Raw genomic sequence first — 17,169 nt, 5'->3', positions numbered from 1 at the left:
GTGCACTAGTAGAGAGGATGGGGTGGGGTGGTGCGGTGCAGAGTTTCCTAAACTCATTGAGAAAAAGAGAATGCTGATGAGATGTCCGACGGCCTGACGGGCTTGACCTGGAAGCCCTCCGCACCTGCGCACAAGCATCTGAAATGGAATGCGCTGCAGCCGACCGTCCTGATGTTGTTGCAGTCAAGTGCTTCAATCAGAACTCAGGGGATATTGATGCCTGGCAGTTGGCAATCACAATGTTCGATCCAGAAGCAGACCAGCTGATCCTGGTGGATACATTCTCGGAGAACAGGGTCACCACCGGGGTACATTTTGGATCCTCCCATTTTAGAGGAATTAAAATCTATTTAATAAACTAGACTATTTGATTTAGAATTTGACATCTCGTCACTTTCCAACCACTTTCTAAAGTTTAGCTATAAGATTATCCTAAATTCATAGGATGGGAAATGAAAATTGATTCTATACACCACCAGGCTATATTTCTATTTCATAACTTATAGCACACTATTGGCTCACTCATCTACAATAAAAATATAGCATATAAGTATCCCCTCGTATGGCCAACAATAGTATACAAATATATTTCGTATATAATTATATTTGTACCTAAATTATTATAATTATTTGAATTCAATTCTAAAATTCAAAACAGGGCCTAACTTTTTTAGCAGGCCGCAGTAAGTCATCTCCGGCATCGAGCAGGCCGTAATGATGACCTTGATCACCTTGGCATCCTAGATTGAGAATCAGGTAGCGCATAGAAGTTCATATCAAACCACAGTACTATACCGAATGAAAGTACTTTTCTTTTGCCTAGCCAAAAGGATAATAGTGAAGAAATTCACACTGATCCCAATATCATCGACAGAGTCGCTGCATGCGATGCGCAATTTATTCTAAGAGCAAGACTTATTGTTTCCGCTGGCTGCCGGCTACAACAGTGCCAGATCACCACACGGTGATAGCAAACCTGCTAGCGTTTAATGCGCAGCGAGCGTTTCCGCCCGCTCCCAGCGAGCGTTTCGCGAGCCGCCTGCTCCACCTCTCTCCTGCTTTCTCTTTCTCCCACGTAGGATCTCGCCGGCTCTTCACCTGCCTGTAGTTCTTGCTCTAAGTCCAAACTAGAACGAGGCCTTGTTTAGATCAATTTTAGGACACATGCATGGAGCAGTAAATGTATGTAAAAAAAATAACTAATTGCACAGTTTAATTGTACATCACAAGACGAATCTTCTAAGCCTAGTTAGTCCATAATTAGATAAAATTTGTCAAATACAAACGAAAACACTACAGTAGCAAAAAATTCCAAAAGTTATAAAGATTTGCGATCTAAACGGGGCCTGAGACGAGTTGTGTTCCTGCTACCAAGTCACTGAATCCGTGCCGTCATTGATTCTAGGTCACCGAACCCCAATGAGACGAGAGTGGGCTTACATGATATCTATACAACAAAAGTTTCCTGCGACTTATCTGTGTGTGCCGCATACACCACACACATACAGTTGGAGTTTTTATACTTATAACAGTCGAAAATCGTGCTACTGATCTACAATGGGCCATTTCATTGAATGACAAGGACACATCTTTACCAATCTCTTCCTCCTCTGGGAGTTATCAGCTCCTGACCTGATCTGTGATTCTATTGTCTGACTTTCATGAGCCAATGAGCCTTCTTAGACATGCATATTAGTAAGACCTTTTATTTTGCAACCAATCGAGGACGGGCAGAACAGATATACGATGATACATCGCTCAAATCATTCACAGATTAAACAAAAAGATAACGACAGGTTACGGACCAAGACAATCAAGCAAACCCAGCTGCACCTGGATACACATCGTAAGAAAACAGAACTTGCTAGTGGCAAAAGTGCCAGCCACTGTAATTTCCTTTAAACGAAACGATGCATGTACTGGTTACAGATCTTTATCTTAAGAAATTCGCTACTGGGAGCCTACAGCTAACTCCTGCTACTACTGAAGCAGCAAGCTAGTCGTGCCCCCGTTACAGTCTAATAGCTATTCTGAATTTACTCGACCGCTTCGTCTACTGCAACTGCAAAACACTACTAACAATCTGATGACTGTGGTGGCCACTGATCAGTGCAGCATCCGGGTGGTTATGCGGGAGATGTCCGACGGCCTGACGGGCTTGAGCAGGAAGTCCTCGGCGCCTTCTTCCATGCACCTGCAGAAAAAATGGACAGAAATTCAGATCGTCATTATGTATCATTAGTTTCTACTATTTATCAGGACTCGGGGAGCATCAGGGATTGACAATGCCATTGGTTTGTTCAGGAGCGGACCTGCTGATCCGTGTCGGCACGTTCTCGGAGGACATGATCACCACCGGGATCTGCTTGAGCTCCGACGATTCCTGGTTACCAAGATGTACGTTGCGTCAGATGTAATGCGCGGGAGCATGCCATTTGGGAAATTAAGAAGCCATCCGAGAGCCAATGCTTAGTTACCTTGACCTTCCTGAGGAGATCGTAGCCAGTCATCTCCGGCATCCAGTAGTCCGTGATGATCATGCTCACATTCGGCTCCTGAATCCCAAGAAAACAGCAGGCAATAATGTTCAGAGAAAGAAACCAGATTGGAGCCATTTTGTTTTGCCCGTCACTGAATCAACAAATGTTGGCAGAGTAATACGTACCGAGCCCGAGCCCAGTATCTCCAGCGCCCTCTTCCCGCTGTCCACGGCCGTGACTGCATCATCAACAGAATCGCAAAGCTTTATTTTTAATGGAACCCCGTAAACTTTGTTCTTGTTCTCGTCATGCAGTAAAACCGATCAGAAAGCAAAGTTAACTCCGCCGCCTGACCTCTGTACTTGGATCGCCGGAGCAGCGCGGTGACGAGGGCCCGGTCGACGGAGCTGTCGTCGACGGCGATGACGCACGGCTCCACCACCACCACCACCCCCGCGTCGTCGTCGACGGGCAACACCCTGCCGTCCTGCTTGGCCGCAGCACCACCGCCCCTCTCCTCGGCGCGGTCACCGCCCCGCCCACGGCGGCAGGCACCCTGCAGGTCGTCGCCTCGGCTCCCATCGCCGCCCGCCGCCGCCGCCTCCGGCTTCGACGAGGCCTCCATCGGCATGGAATGTCGTGTGGTATGGCTGCTCGAGACGACGATGGCTGGCTACTGGTAAACCCCACGCCGGCAGGGCGGCGCTATTTATACGGCTCGGCAGAGAAGGATATGCCGGGGCCGGAGGCGGGTATGGCAAGTAAGCGGTCGGCGCCGCCGCGCGATCGGGGATCGGGCCGGGTCGGATCGGGGATCAGAGATCGCGATGCGGGTACTGAATCTCCCCGCGGCCGTGGACTGTGGAGGCGCCGGCAATGCAAGCGGATGATGATCGGATCGAATCGAAGCGTGTATCCGATTCCGATTCCGCAGCCGTATCTTTTTCCTCAAGCTACGGCGCCGGGATCGCGTATCCCCTCGGATATGGCACGGACGGATCGCGGGAGGATCGTGGCTCCCCCTGCCCTGTCCGGCCGCGCCGCGATCTCACGCGCGGCCGGCCGGGGTGGAGAGGATCGGTGCGTGTCCGTGCCCTGCCCCCAGCTGCTGCGCTGCGCCCGCCCTGCCTGCCTCCCCCGCGCCAAGCAGGCCGTCGTCGGCGGCCGTGCGGCTGCCGGGGCAGGCGGATCGAGCCTGCTGGCCACATGCATCCGTGATCCGTTGGAGTGGGCAGGTGGGGGATGTCATCGTATCGCGTCCTGGCACGATGGGGATCGCTGCTATCCCCCCCGGTCCCAGGTGGTCGCGCGGCAGCTTCCTGCCGTACGCGGCGGTGCACGGGCCGTACCGGCCGCGCGCACGCGGCACGCCGTGAGTGGGGCCGCAGGCAGGATCTTCCCGCCGGGCCCGGGCCCATGGCACCTGCCCGCTGTTTGGCTCAGCACCGGGGGAGTCGGGGAACACCCTGCTGCGGCCTGCGGGGCCGGTCCGTTACTCGGTTTCACCCATCGCTGCCTGCCCTGAATCCATCAGCGGTTGCATACGTGTTTGTACGGTGGGTCGAAGGATTACGATGGATTCGACCCACTTCGACTTGCGTTTGCTTGTAATTTTGTATGGGTTGGAATGGATCCGGATATCGGATGGGAATATTCGTTATAGATGGGTTGAGATGATTCCATCAAAACAAAAAGACCATTCGAACCCACTTCGTCCCCTTTTCGCCGACATACTCGCAAGATAGGTCATTTTTCGGTTTACGCTACAGTGCTATGGGATTGCACCCAATTGATCTGTCGGAAGTAGTAGGATAAAAAGCTGCATGGATTGTGATTATTATATGGACCGTATTGCCTGAGCATCCGCCAAATCCTATGTGGAGTTGATATGATCCGATCCATTAAATTTCGGAGTATCACGGGATCCTAAAGGTGGGATCGTATGACATTGCACAGAATGTGCACGATCCTGCTTAGCGGATCACTATCCTATCCGAAAGATAATTTTGATTACATTCTAATAATGACTAGCCTTTTACTGCGGCTCCTATATATCCTGTGAAAGATGGTTAAACAACTTACCTATAAAGCCCACCAAGGCTCAGCTGACGGCCCATTCAACATTTTACTTCAAAAATATTGAACCAACATTTCAAAAATGTTGAGCCAACACTCGTCATATGTTGAACCTCAACATTTTCCCCCACCTTCTTCTCCGGCACAGGGCGGCGACGCGCGGGGCCGACAGGGCGGCGTTGCCGCCCCTACGCGGGATCGGCGGTGCCGCGTGAGGAGGCCGCAGGGACGGCGGCGAGCGGGTCCGGTGGCGGGGGCAGGCGTGCGGGGTCGGCGGCGAGGCGCAAGGGCGGTGGGGGGCCAGCGGCGGAGCAGCAGCCCGAAGCAGGCGGCGGTGCGAATGGAGGAGGCAGGGGAGGGGTTGTGTTAGGGTTTTGGATGGGGACAATCCAACGGATGTAGATCTTCGCACGAATCTCAAACACTATAAGGTGGGGAAGAAAAAATATTTCGAAAGATGTATATGATTCACCCATTTACTGGTGTAGTTTACTCGCGCCGATTCTATTTATCGTGAGTGCGGCTGCCTGTTGCACCGTTGTAGAAGTGGCTCGCCTGCTACGCAGTTTCGTCTTCATGGTTTCGGATTCGGAGACCCATTAAGGAAGGGTGGCCCATGTTAGAATCATCTCTCTCTTTTTTCAATCTCCTCCCATTGCCGGTTCATTTCTCATACCAACGATAATCGACGATGAAGCCATTCCAAGATTAGGATTCTACGTTAGAGGAAATTTGGTAAATCAGTGGAAATGGTTTCTCATCACGCTCTAATTTTGATGAGGTTTTGTTAATTCCTTTCCCCAACCCTTGGCGTCGAGATATTCAGGTCACAGATCTAACTAGGTTATACAGATTTGGTTGGTGAGTTCTTTAGATTTCATCATCTCTTTGTATCAGGGATGGCAATCGGGTCCACGGGTTCGGGTGCCCGTCGGGTTTCGGACCCGATGGGGGTGGGTGTGGGTGCTGTTTTTCACCCATGGGTCTACCCGAACCCGACCCGTTTAATTTCGGGTGTGGATTCGGGTTTTGAAAAAAACCCATGGATGCCCACCGGGCGCCCGAAATTTAGCCCATTACGTATTTTGGCCCATACACATGCACCCAGCCTAACAAAACTTCACAAACCCTAACTCAGTAACTCCCTACTCCCTTACCCCCTACCCCCTGCCCACGCCCAGCCGCCAGGCCGCCGACCGCCAGCACAGCCGCCCCGCCGCCACCCCCCAGCGCGGCGGCGCACCCCTACTCCGGTGGTCCGGCCACCCCTCGCCCCCGGCGGCCCACCCAGCGCCCCCTGCTCCGGCGCGGCGCGCCCCCGCGCGCGGCACCCCCTGCTCTGGCCCCCCCGGCGTCCGGCGCCCCCCCTGCTTGGCTGCTCCGGCGGCCCCCTACTCCGCCTCCCCCCCACGCGCCCGGCGCCCCCCTGCTTGGCTGCTCCGGCGGCCCCCTGCTCCCCCCCCCCCGCGCCCAGCGCCCCCCTGCTCCGGGCCCCCCGCACCCGGCGGCCCCCCCGGCGCCCCCTGCTCGGTTGCTCCGGCGGCCCCCTGCTCCGGCGTGCCCCCTGCTCCGGGCACCCCCATTGCTTGCTTGCATATTCGATTGCAAAACCCGATGGGCACCCGCACCCGACCCGAAACCCGATGGGTTCGGGCGTGGGTGCAAAATTTCACCCATGGGTGTTGAAACGCCCCGGCCTAAACAGCCGGAGCTAAACATGTATTTAAACACCAGAAAACAGTCTCTGGTGAAAATACATTACACAAGTGGTGCCACAGTCATACATAGCCTTATTTAATACGTTCGATTACAATAATAATATAAACTAGAAATACAATAGTTGCGGTGATAAACGCAAGGGTAAACTCTTCGTCGGACATGGGGGCTTCTACCACAACGGCACCACTCCAGACTTGGGTATAGGGCACGAACTACTCGCCTTCCTCAGGCACGAAATCAGGATCCTCTGCAACAAGTCATAAACGGGTGAGTACAAAAGTACTCAGCAAGTTCCACCTCACCCTACGGGAGGGGAATGACATGCACGATGCACATTAATCACAATGCATTAGTAATACAACTTAAGTTATACAACTCTTCCCGACACAACCACAGTAGGTAGCTCACTAGTTGTCAGGACCACACCGTAGCCTGTCCATTCCGTGGACACGGACCATTCGAATGGATTCTACACTCTGCAGAGGTCGTACACTGTACCCACAAGCTCGACTGCCCGAACGGACAACCGACATAGCCGACACCCAGCCGTGGTCACGCCCCAGCCTGGCCGCACAAACCCTCGGGCCCTGACCCCAATGGTCTATACCCGTGAACCATCCCTGCGACCGTCAGGCTAACCAGTGGGATTAGGCTAAGTCCGGCCCATAACGGAACCTGTGGTCGTACTAAAGTAAGCTAGGTGAGATGTCAAAACAACTCGGTCCTTATGGTTCACCAGGGCAGCAACCATTCCTCAACATGTCAACTCGAGCCTACCTCCACGGTAGCACTCACCTGCCAGTCTACCACCACGGTAGCGCCGGCTCCAGCATACCTAGCTGCCCTAGCCTCAGCCAAAACCCTTCATATCCTAGTCTCAACTCTGGATATGCATAACTACTCATATGCATGTATGAACACGCTCAATCACTCAAGCACTGATATATGTAATCGATCCTAAACCAGGACTACAACTAGACGTCCTCACATGGATGCAACCGCTCACGTAGGGGTCAATGAAACTTGCCTTCGCTTATGTACGCGTCGGCGGCGGCGGCTTCCTGCTCGTGGTACGGGTCTTCTGGCTCCGGCCCGCTGTACTGACCTTCGTACTCCTTGGCCGGCTCCTCCTCGGTCACTCCGTGATCTACGGGCGAAAATGGCACAACCAGCAAACAACACAAGCAAGCTATAAAATAAGTTCAAATGGAGATGAAAATAGAGGAAATAGATAGTACATGATTTGAGGAGAGGATCAACTGTTGGAGCTTCGTCTCGTGAGTGAACTGGGCTCGTGAGAAGTGGTTTAGTTAGCGAAGTGAGGCGGCTCGGTGTGCTTTGGCTGATGACGGAGTTCATCACGGCCTCGCTCCTTTTATAGGCGGGGAGAGCAGCAGCGGCGTCGCACAGGGACGGGCGACGGCGTGGGCTGCGGCAGCTCGCCGTCAGCTCCAACAGTGGCAGCACTGGAGACGCGAGCGTCGAGGCGGCAAAGCCGGCGAGGACGCTGCAGCGGCGTGGGCGAGGTGGGGGCGCGGAGGTGGGCGGCACGGCGCGGTGTCGGCGGCAGTGCGCGGTCCCGTCGTGGGGCCGGTGTGTCGCGCGTGCGCGAGCGAAAGCGAGCGCGGGTGGGGGACGGCAGGGAGGTGCGTCGGCTTCCTTTTTAAATGAGGTGAGGTGGTTTGCGCGGCGGAAAAATATCTCGGCCGGCGCTGTGTGCGACGACCCTGATTTATGGCGAGGTGGAGCCTACCAACAGATAAATCACAACCTATATACTACGTACTCAAGTTTAACCAGGAGACTAACACTTACCTTACTGGAGCGACAAAGCCACGAAGGAACGCACACCTTTAAGTGGCTAGTCCAGCACTAACCTTACCACAACTTATCTACCTTGCTCATGGGTGAATGGCAAAAGGGGGGGTCCTATTTATAGATCAAGGGGGATGGTGCTGCCAGTGAAGATAAAGAAAGCACCGGAGAAGGAAAACAGAGGGGAAAGGGAAATGGAATTCCTCAAGGACTTATGCGCAATTTCAGAAAACTGCAGGGACTCATCTGTAAGGCAAAATTTTCCATCAATCCAAAACTCAAATGAAGAAATGCCCAAAATGAAAGTTGAAGAGTTTTTCAAACTCTACAACATTGCTTTAGGGCTCAAATTCAAAAACTCAAAACTTATGTTTTTACACATGAATTTTTGAATAAAAGTCGGATTTGAATTGCTTTTGTCCTAAAGGGTAAAACTTTATAAAATTCAGGACCTAAATGCAAGCATTTATGACACGTCATGATGACGGGATAGACTTGTCATAATGGTTGGATAGACATGTCATTATGACGGGATAGGCTTGTCATAATGGTTGGATAGACATGCCATTATGTCGGGATAGACTCGTCATAATGATTGGATAGACATGTCATCATGACTCGTATTTTTACACTTTAGTCCTGAGTAAATTTAAAAGTTACTTTTGTAAATCAAATATTTGCATAAAAGGACTTGTACTTTTATAAAATTACGCAAACATCCTTACTTTGCATTTCTTTCAATAGTGATGAAAACTGGGATGTTACAGGTGTGGGTGTGGGTCTAGTTTTCGACCCGATGTTATTTTCTCATGGGTCGGGTTTTGACTCCACCCGATCCATTGCCATCCCTACTTTGTATAGATGGCCAAAAGGCCCGATAGCCCGGCCTGAGGCTCGAGTTTTTGGCCAGGTCCAAACACGACACGGCCCGATGGTTATTGTGCCTGTACTGGCACGGTCCGGTATGGCGTCCGTGCTTAGCCCGCCAGTTCAACACGGCGAGTGGCACGACACGGTCCGATATTTAAGATTGTCCCGTTAACGGCCCGCATAATACTTCAATCTCACCTGCCCACCAAATATCATCTCTCAAAATCCTAACTCCAAGTCCCAAGCACTTCTCATTTTTTTCTCTCTCCCTTATCCCCTCCGCCGCCATCACTCATCGGCGCCTCAGCTGCGAGCGGTGACGGCCGCCTCCCTGCTCATCGGCCTGGTCCTCTCCTCCCCTCCCCTCCCCTTCGAGCTTTGGCCTCATCCCTTTCCTTTCCTTCTCGGCTTCTCTGGCGGGAGCGGTGGCCGGGAGGCGTAGGTGGCAGCCGGCGGGCGTGGCTTCGGCATGCGTAGGCCAGCGTGCGCAGGCGGCGGTCAGCAGGCGGATGCGGTGGCCGGCGCGAGCGGCGTCATCGGCAGGAGCGGTAGCTGGCGGGCGGCTGCCTCCATCAACCGCGCGGGCACGGGAACGACAGAGTCCCCGTGCTTTTCGGACCGGCACGGCATGAAATAGGCCCGTGGGCTCGTGCTTGGGCTGAGGACACTGCACGAGGGGCGGCAAGCATGCCTCGTTAACATGATCGTGCTGTGCTTGGCTCGGTCAGTTTGTACCTGGGCTCGTGCCGGGCGGCCCGAATGGCCGCCTATATTTTTTTGGTTCTCTTTGTCGTAGCAATATCTCTGGAACATCTAGCTAGAACAATTATAATTTTTTTAAAATAATCATAAATCTGGAGCGTGAAATATCATACTATCTTCATATCCTAAACAATATATATCTTCAAAAATTTACAATGTTCTAGATATTCATAAAGGTTCTACAAAAAAATTTAAAATGTCCATAGAAGAATTATAAAAGTTTGAATTATATTGGAAAAAAATTTCAAATGTTCTAAACATTTTAGGACATTCTAAATGTAAATATTACTTAATTCTGAGCAATATCTCTAGCTAGAACAATTAAAAATGATCTGAGCAATTTATCCTGGAAACAAATTCTAATGTTCTAAATGTTTATCAACGTTCTATAATTTTTTTAAAAAATAGTTCTCAAAACAATTACAAAAGTTCTAAAATGGTATATATTTTATCTATTTCATTATTTTACTATAACAATTTGCTAGATTATAAATAGTTTTGGTGAACAGTTTGCAACTCATCGCCGTCTCGTGAATTAAACCAACAATTTCTAATATCCGTAATGTTTGGTAAAATGAAGAAACATTTTATTGTGATTCCAAGCTCCTAAGAACATTTTGTGCAACCTTATTTGCGTGCTCACGAATAGTTCATGAAAACTTCAGCAAGAAAAAGCAGGCCGTACCACGCTCCTTGAAGTTCCGGTCCAAATTGCAATTATCATAAACTAAAAGGTTGCTTCCGCGACGGGTGAAATGAAATAGCTCGCGCTATGAATAACCTCCCCGTTTACATGCGTCTAGCTACTTACAAGTCATTCTGAAATGATTGGAAGTTCACTCAGAGAGAAATATGTTTATTTGGATTTTATTAACCGCGATCGAATAACCAACTGCTGCTATATTCAAATTGTAACACAACCACCATTAAAAATGAACAAGCTGTATGCAAAAAGAATGACATGATCTATACCTAACCATAGCATAACCTGTATTACAAGCGAATAGTCTAGAGAGGGTACCCTGTTGAGGGACATATGCGCAAGCTAAACTCTCCCCGGTGAATTTGCTCATAGCGATGGTTACTTTACCCTTTGGTTGGAGCTCCAGAAGGCGTACATGACTCGACGCATGCACCGTATTGACAGGTGCCAAAGCTAAAGGGTTAGCCCCCAAGGGGATGTATTGTTTCATCTACTCTATTGTGACACGGTGTCGGTTCATAAACTGGTAGCCGTAGTTCCTTTTTTCCGGTTAGCATGGTAATTTTTTCAAAAATCAAAACGACGTACATTTATTAATATGAAAGCTGCAAATTGAATAACATGAACTTAAGTTGAATACTCTTCAAGATGAAATTATTTCTAGGAATACGATCAAATTATAAAACAAACTATAATTTAAATATGTTGAGAAAACTCTGATGTGTTCCACCACTTATATGAATTTACTATGATCAATGGCTCTGAATAAATTTTTTAGTATACTCTAAAAAATATAAACTTTAAATTTTAGTAGTACCATTCAAGAACTTTCATATCATGCTTCACCACCAATATTCGATTTAACATGGACAATCTCTAACAAAAGTATTTAAGACTAAAATTGATGAATAATTTGAATTTTAGTATTACCATTCAACTTCAACTAACATGAATAATCTGCTACATGGTCGATCTCTGACACCCATATTACCAGAGCATATAAAAAAAACTAAAACCTGCACCCATACAGGTCCACTGCAAAAGCGTATCAAAACGCAAAAACTGCCCCCATGCAGGATCGAACTACAGACCTTCAGTTTACAAGACTGACGCTCTACCACTGAGCTATAGGGGCCGATCTTGGATTTCTTTTGCGGAGAACGGAAAAATCGTTGTTGGGTGCTTGTGATTGCTCACATACTGACGCGTCGATGGTGCGCGTGTGTATGCCCACGCGCCGGCGAGCCATGCCCATGCTCGCGCCGTGACGACAAGGACGGCGGCACCTCCGTTCTCTTCAGCCCGGTCGAGGTCGAGTGGCGGTGCTGCCGTCCACTGATCCCCTGGCTTACCCTCGCAGCGCGCTCCACCTTGGAGCTGACCCTCTTCAGGCGCAGGGACTGCCGGATCCTATCCTTCCTCCTCTCCCGCACCGACAACGACGACGACGACGGCAACGATCTCCCCGTCGACCTGCTGCCCGCCGCGGAGCCCCGGCGGTGGTCACCGTCGTCGTCGTCGTCGGAGGATGATGATGAGGATGAGCCCGTGCCGTCGCGGGTCGTGCTGCTGCTGGGCTCCCCCAGCTCGACGTCCCGCTCCCGCCGGCCGCGTCGGCTGCGGTGCACGCGCTTGGTGTCGCGCACCTTCTGCCAGAGGAGGCCGAGCGCGCCGCAGCAGGCCGAGCAGGGCTTCCACACCATCTTGAAGGCGTTCTTGGCCACACACTTGACGATGCCCAGCTTGCACAGGACATACCCGAACAGCAGCACTGTACATTGTGCCAACAGAAGGTAATACATTAACCAGATGTGACAAGATCTACACGCATGGCATGCTCCATTCATTCGACTGTGTGTGTTCTTATACCAATGTAGGTGACGATGATAACCACGAAGAGCCTGAGCAGGCTGGAGATGCAGACGTGCTCGATGAAGCAGGGCAGGTCCCATGTCCCCGAGCAAACGCTCCTTTGACACAGAGCGAGAAAAAAAGAAAGGGGAAAACTTGCTATCATTCAATGGCGTGTGGAATTCACTTTCTGGCAGAAACTAGAAGGAAGAAATAAGAGCGGCGTAATCCATCCACCACTCCTGGATGCTAATTAATTGCAGCAAAAAATAAATAAATCGAATGCCGTCAGGATGAACTTACTCGCAGGAGGCGCCGAAGAGCACGTTGAACGGCGCGGACACGACGTTCCCGACGAGCGTGCCGACGCCGTTCGCCGCCGAGCTCACGACGGACCCCATCGATCTCCTCTGCCCTGGAATCAAAGGGCCTGTTAATTCGTCGGCTGATCTTGGTGTGGCCGGGGCGAGCGAGCGCAGGAGGACAAGGACGCGGCGGTTACCTTCGCGGGATGGAAGATCTACCAAGTACTAGTAACTGCCTAATCGCTCGTCTTTTTTTTATTCTTTCCTTTTGGTGGGAACTGTGTAGCTCTAACCGCTCGTGCAGGATGCTCGCAAGAGTTCGGATGGCAGCCCAGCAATGTGGAGTCCACCACTCTGCTAGAGGTGCGAACTGCGAAGCCAGGATTTAGCCAGTGACCTGATGAATTAGTGGAAATTGTGGAATTGGATCGCTTGATCATGCATGGTGATGGTATCATCATCACATCTAATGATCCAAGTGCCTATTTGGTTCCGCCACATCGGATGTTTGACACCAATTAGAAGTATTAAATATAGTCTAATTATAAAACCAATTGCATAAATGGAGGCTAATTTGCGAGATAAATTCATTAAACTTAATTGATCTATGATTTAACCATGTTGTACTATAGTAAATAATAGATTAATTAGGCTGTCTCATTGATTAGCACAAGCTTACCCTCTATTTGGCATATAAATATTCGACGTGACCAGAATTAAAAATTAGTTTTAGATCCAAACACCTTTCTAAATTTCAAATTAGTGGTTCGCCCATGCCTGCATCGATGAATGGCAAAGATGGGAGATTGCAACAACGAACAGTTTTGGACAGGAGACTGGGTTAGTGGGAGACGTACCTTCGCTGTGGTCACTGAGACGCTCAGCGATACGCCTGTGTCGCGTGCTCAGAGCGTGAGATTCCGAGAATGAACGTGAGAAGAAGAAGAAGCAATTGAAGAGGCAGTTAGCCGCCACAGATATTGGGCCGGGGCTCTAATTGAGCAAGCAGCAGGGAAAGTGATGGTTTGGAGGCCCAATAACCTAACAATGACGCAGGTCCACCGCATTCTCGTTCTGGGGGTTAGGTTACGTAGGACTTGGACCAGCGGACCAGCCGGGCCCGCCCGGGTTCTCCTTTTCTTCTTCCGCGTTCTTCCCGTGTGGCACGGTGCGACGGCTGTGACTGGGAAGAAAGTAGAAACCCCCAAACCCTCCTCCCCTTCTCCGCGCACCACCTGCCGCCGGAAACCCTAGATCTCCCCCGACCCATGGATCCGCAGCAGCCGGAGCCCGTCAGCTACCTCTGCGGAGGTAATTAATCCTCTCGCCCCGCATCTCCATCTGTAGCTTTGCTTCGTTCTCGGACTTCGGTCACGCCGACCTCGCGACGGCTGAGCTCGCTAGCAAGCAGGGGTCTCTAGGATAGGATTATTTGATTCCTTTCTGGAGCTGCGGCTTCGGCTTTTGTATCCCCCAATCCTGTGATCCGTGCTAAATCGAGGGTTTAATCTGGGATTGGTCCTGAGATTTGGCGTTTTTGTTACTCCCGGCCTGTTCTGCTTTCCCATGACTAGTGTTTAGTTTTAATTTTTTCGTCTCCGCTATCTGCCTCAATCCTTTTCTTTTATGCGAAATAAGGAGAAACTGGATTTCACTTTCGTTTTATTTGATTGGAAATTTTAATGTTTTGCTTCAGACTGTGGAGCTGAGAACACCCTGAAGCCAGGAGATGTCATTCAGTGCCGTGAATGTGGCTACCGCATCCTCTACAAGAAGCGCACCCGCCGCAGTAAGACCACATCATCCCTTCCCTTTTCAGCTCCAGACTCCAGTATATGATTGCTTGTGTTCTCATTGCATGGTTTGAGGTAGAGCAAAGAATGCTATCTGTAAAAGTAAAGATCATATTCCGCTTTGGGAGCTGGTACATATATACCTTAAAAGGCAACATCCTATACTTGAATGGTTTGTCTTGGCATTTGCTGTCACAATGTGAGCCGGGTAATTGTGGGGCAGTATGGTAAGTATCATGTGACAGAACTAAAGGTGCTAACAGAAATGTCACGATAGGGTTTTGAATAGTAGTGTCATATAATGGAGTAATCGGTTAGCCGAGCTAATTGGCAATGTCAGAAAAGGGTTTTTAAAAGTAGTGTCATATAATGGAATAATTGGTTAGCTGATTAACCAATTGGTTTACTCAAGTACGCATGTTAATTGTTGAAGACCCAGTTTTACTTGCTTGTAACAAGTTAGGCCACTATTGGCTGGTTACCTGGTCAGCTGGGTTTTTAGAACATTGGTTGCAATTTTCAGTTAGCTTTATCATTGCACCGTCTACATGGTTATTTTGAATGTGAATGCCATCTATGATATATTTTTCTGAGTATTGATCTTTCTAGCTTCAGCGTGTTGATTACAATTCTGCAAGGTGTCTCGGTTTTGTCATGTTATGACTTCTCATTTCATTCTTTTAGATTTGGAAACCATGTAACTTGAATCTCTTCTAGTCTATATGCAGGGTGTTACATGATACTTTAATTCCCACCCTTGACACTTGTATATTCTGTAAGATGAGATGCATTTGTTTTCCTATGTGTACAATTCTACCTTCACTTGTATCCTGAAACAAGAGTTTAACACTCTTTTGGATATCACTTTGTTTGCCACATTCTTCACTGTTTAAGTTTATGTTCTTCAAAATCCAAATGACATCGCTAGCATACTGTATCTGTTCTTGACCCCACTAGTAGGGCTTCTGATATACAACTTATGTTCTTCAAAATCCAAATGACATCGCTAGCATACTGTATCTGTTCTTGACCCCACTAGTGGGGCTTCTGATATACAACTTAGTATGGTAAACATTTTGCAGTCTGCACTGCTACACTTAGGTTACTCAATGAGGTTTTGTAGGATATTGTGCTACTAAGTTCTGAACATTACTTGTACCTTTGCACTAACTGAAAATTGTGGTGATTTTGATTTTCTTGTGTCCACAGTTAGAACACAGCATTTCATTTATCTTATTATCTATGAGTTTTCTGGTTCAGTCATTACAGAAGGGACTGAAGTTGTCATGTAGCTAGCAACCTAGTACTTTGTATAGCCTTGTGCACTTAAAAAAGACAAATTATGTGTCCATTCAAAAGTGATGATTGATTTAGTTATTGTTACAGTTGGTTAACTTAATTGTATCCAAAAGTCTTGTCATTAACAATTAAAATATAGCCAGGTGTGAGTCCTTGTAAACATATACATGGGAAGACTTTGATATATCCTATATGTTTCTCACATAATAGCAAAGTTCATCCCAAATCTTATATTATTTGAAATGAGCCCATAGCTGCAGCTTGCCTTCGAAACATATCTATGGGGATATGATGAGGTTAAACTGCGATAACTGAACTTAATGGTTTAGAAGGAGATTACCTGTAATAGGGGGGAGGTTGTCGCCTGTCTTTTAGTTAAAGCCGTAGATAGTTAAGGGTTTAGTGTGGACGTAGGGTTATCTACATAAAGATCTGGTTGTGGTGGCATGCCACAAAATGTTGGGACGGCAGTACTGCACGTATCATGTAGGAGCATTGCTGATTTTACTCCTGAAATGCAGTGAAATGTCCTTCATTGTCAAGGATTAAAACAGGCACCTGATCTTTTAGACACTTTTAGTATGTAATACTTACTGCTTAGGAAAACGACAATTTTCATACATTGACCTTTATTGTTTGACAAATATAGTGCAACCTATAGGAACAGCTTAGTCTGAAAATGGTAGTTGAATTAGGAGTGCGAAATTTGATATATGGTTGATAACCTGAATTTGATATGCATTCTTCACTTTATCTTTGCCCCCATGTGCAATTTCTCACTAAATGTTTTGTTTCTTGTACAGTTGTCCAATATGAAGCGCGCTGAAGACAAAAGGAGAAACAGAATGCTGTTAGTCGTCCCTCTACCTATGTAATGAGCTTCCTGAGGGAAATGGAAATGTAAGACGCAATGTTTGAATGCTGTGTGCGTCCATTGGACTCGAGAGATATTACAGTACTATGATTGGTGACGGGTCTTGTTGACTCTTGAGTGGTGCAGATCTAATGCATGCATTATACCTGAATTGTTCACGGGCCTTTTCCTTTTTTGCCTCCGATGCTCCATCTACTTTTATAAGGCACGTGCATATCAAGAATCAAACTTTGCAATCTTTGACCATTAATTTAACTATTAATTTTTTTTATTTTATACCATTAATTTGACTATTAATTTGTTATCTTTATAATGTAAACTTTATGTGATTGGATTCGTAATTAAATATACTTTACCATGCATATAAGTTTATAACCATAAATGATATAATATATGATAAATGAATGGTTAAAGTGTTATTTAGATGACCGTGTCATGTTATACTATGCCTCGTAAAAAATGGAAGGAGGGAGTATAGCTGATGGATGTTAACAATATGGATCGGCTAATGCGTGATTAGATTAGAAGATATCTTGTGCTACTGATAAAATCGAGGAATAGAGAGGGATAGAGAGAGACAGGGGAGGGCACGGGTATACCTTCGTGCCCTTGGGCGGTGGCT

At 48.3% G+C, this 17,169-nt stretch overlaps 2 protein-coding genes and 1 non-coding gene across 3 annotated transcripts; 1 reads left to right on the top strand and 2 right to left on the bottom strand.

Annotated features, from left to right (window-relative positions):
• Nucleotides 1-1,836: 1,836 nt before the first annotated feature.
• Nucleotides 1,837-3,976, bottom strand: LOC112890038 (two-component response regulator ORR5-like). Its single transcript, XM_025956862.1, has 5 exons — nt 2,835-3,976; nt 2,666-2,718; nt 2,478-2,555; nt 2,313-2,383; nt 1,837-2,194 (listed from the first exon to the last, which is right to left on the bottom strand). Exons 1-5 carry the CDS (start codon nt 3,109-3,111, stop codon nt 2,107-2,109), a joined length of 567 nt encoding a protein of 188 aa, XP_025812647.1. The 5' UTR covers nt 3,112-3,976; the 3' UTR covers nt 1,837-2,106.
• A 7,512-nt stretch (nt 3,977-11,488) lies between these two features.
• Nucleotides 11,489-11,560, bottom strand: TRNAT-UGU. Its single transcript has one exon. It is a non-coding gene; the product is annotated as a tRNA-Thr (tRNA).
• Nucleotides 11,561-13,715: 2,155 nt separating this feature from the next.
• On the top strand, nt 13,716-16,705 carry LOC112889600 (DNA-directed RNA polymerases II, IV and V subunit 12). Its single transcript, XM_025956322.1, has 3 exons — nt 13,716-13,892; nt 14,278-14,370; nt 16,477-16,705. Exons 1-3 carry the CDS (start codon nt 13,850-13,852, stop codon nt 16,497-16,499), a joined length of 159 nt encoding a protein of 52 aa, XP_025812107.1. The 5' UTR covers nt 13,716-13,849; the 3' UTR covers nt 16,500-16,705.
• The last annotated feature ends 464 nt before the right edge of the window (nt 16,706-17,169 follow it).

The sequence above is a fragment of the Panicum hallii genome, chromosome 4 (genome assembly GCF_002211085.1).
Source record: "Panicum hallii strain FIL2 chromosome 4, PHallii_v3.1, whole genome shotgun sequence".
Taxonomy (NCBI): Eukaryota; Viridiplantae; Streptophyta; class Magnoliopsida; order Poales; family Poaceae; genus Panicum; species Panicum hallii.
Note: the sequence above shows the minus strand (reverse complement) of the source record. Positions and strands in the feature narration are given on the sequence as shown.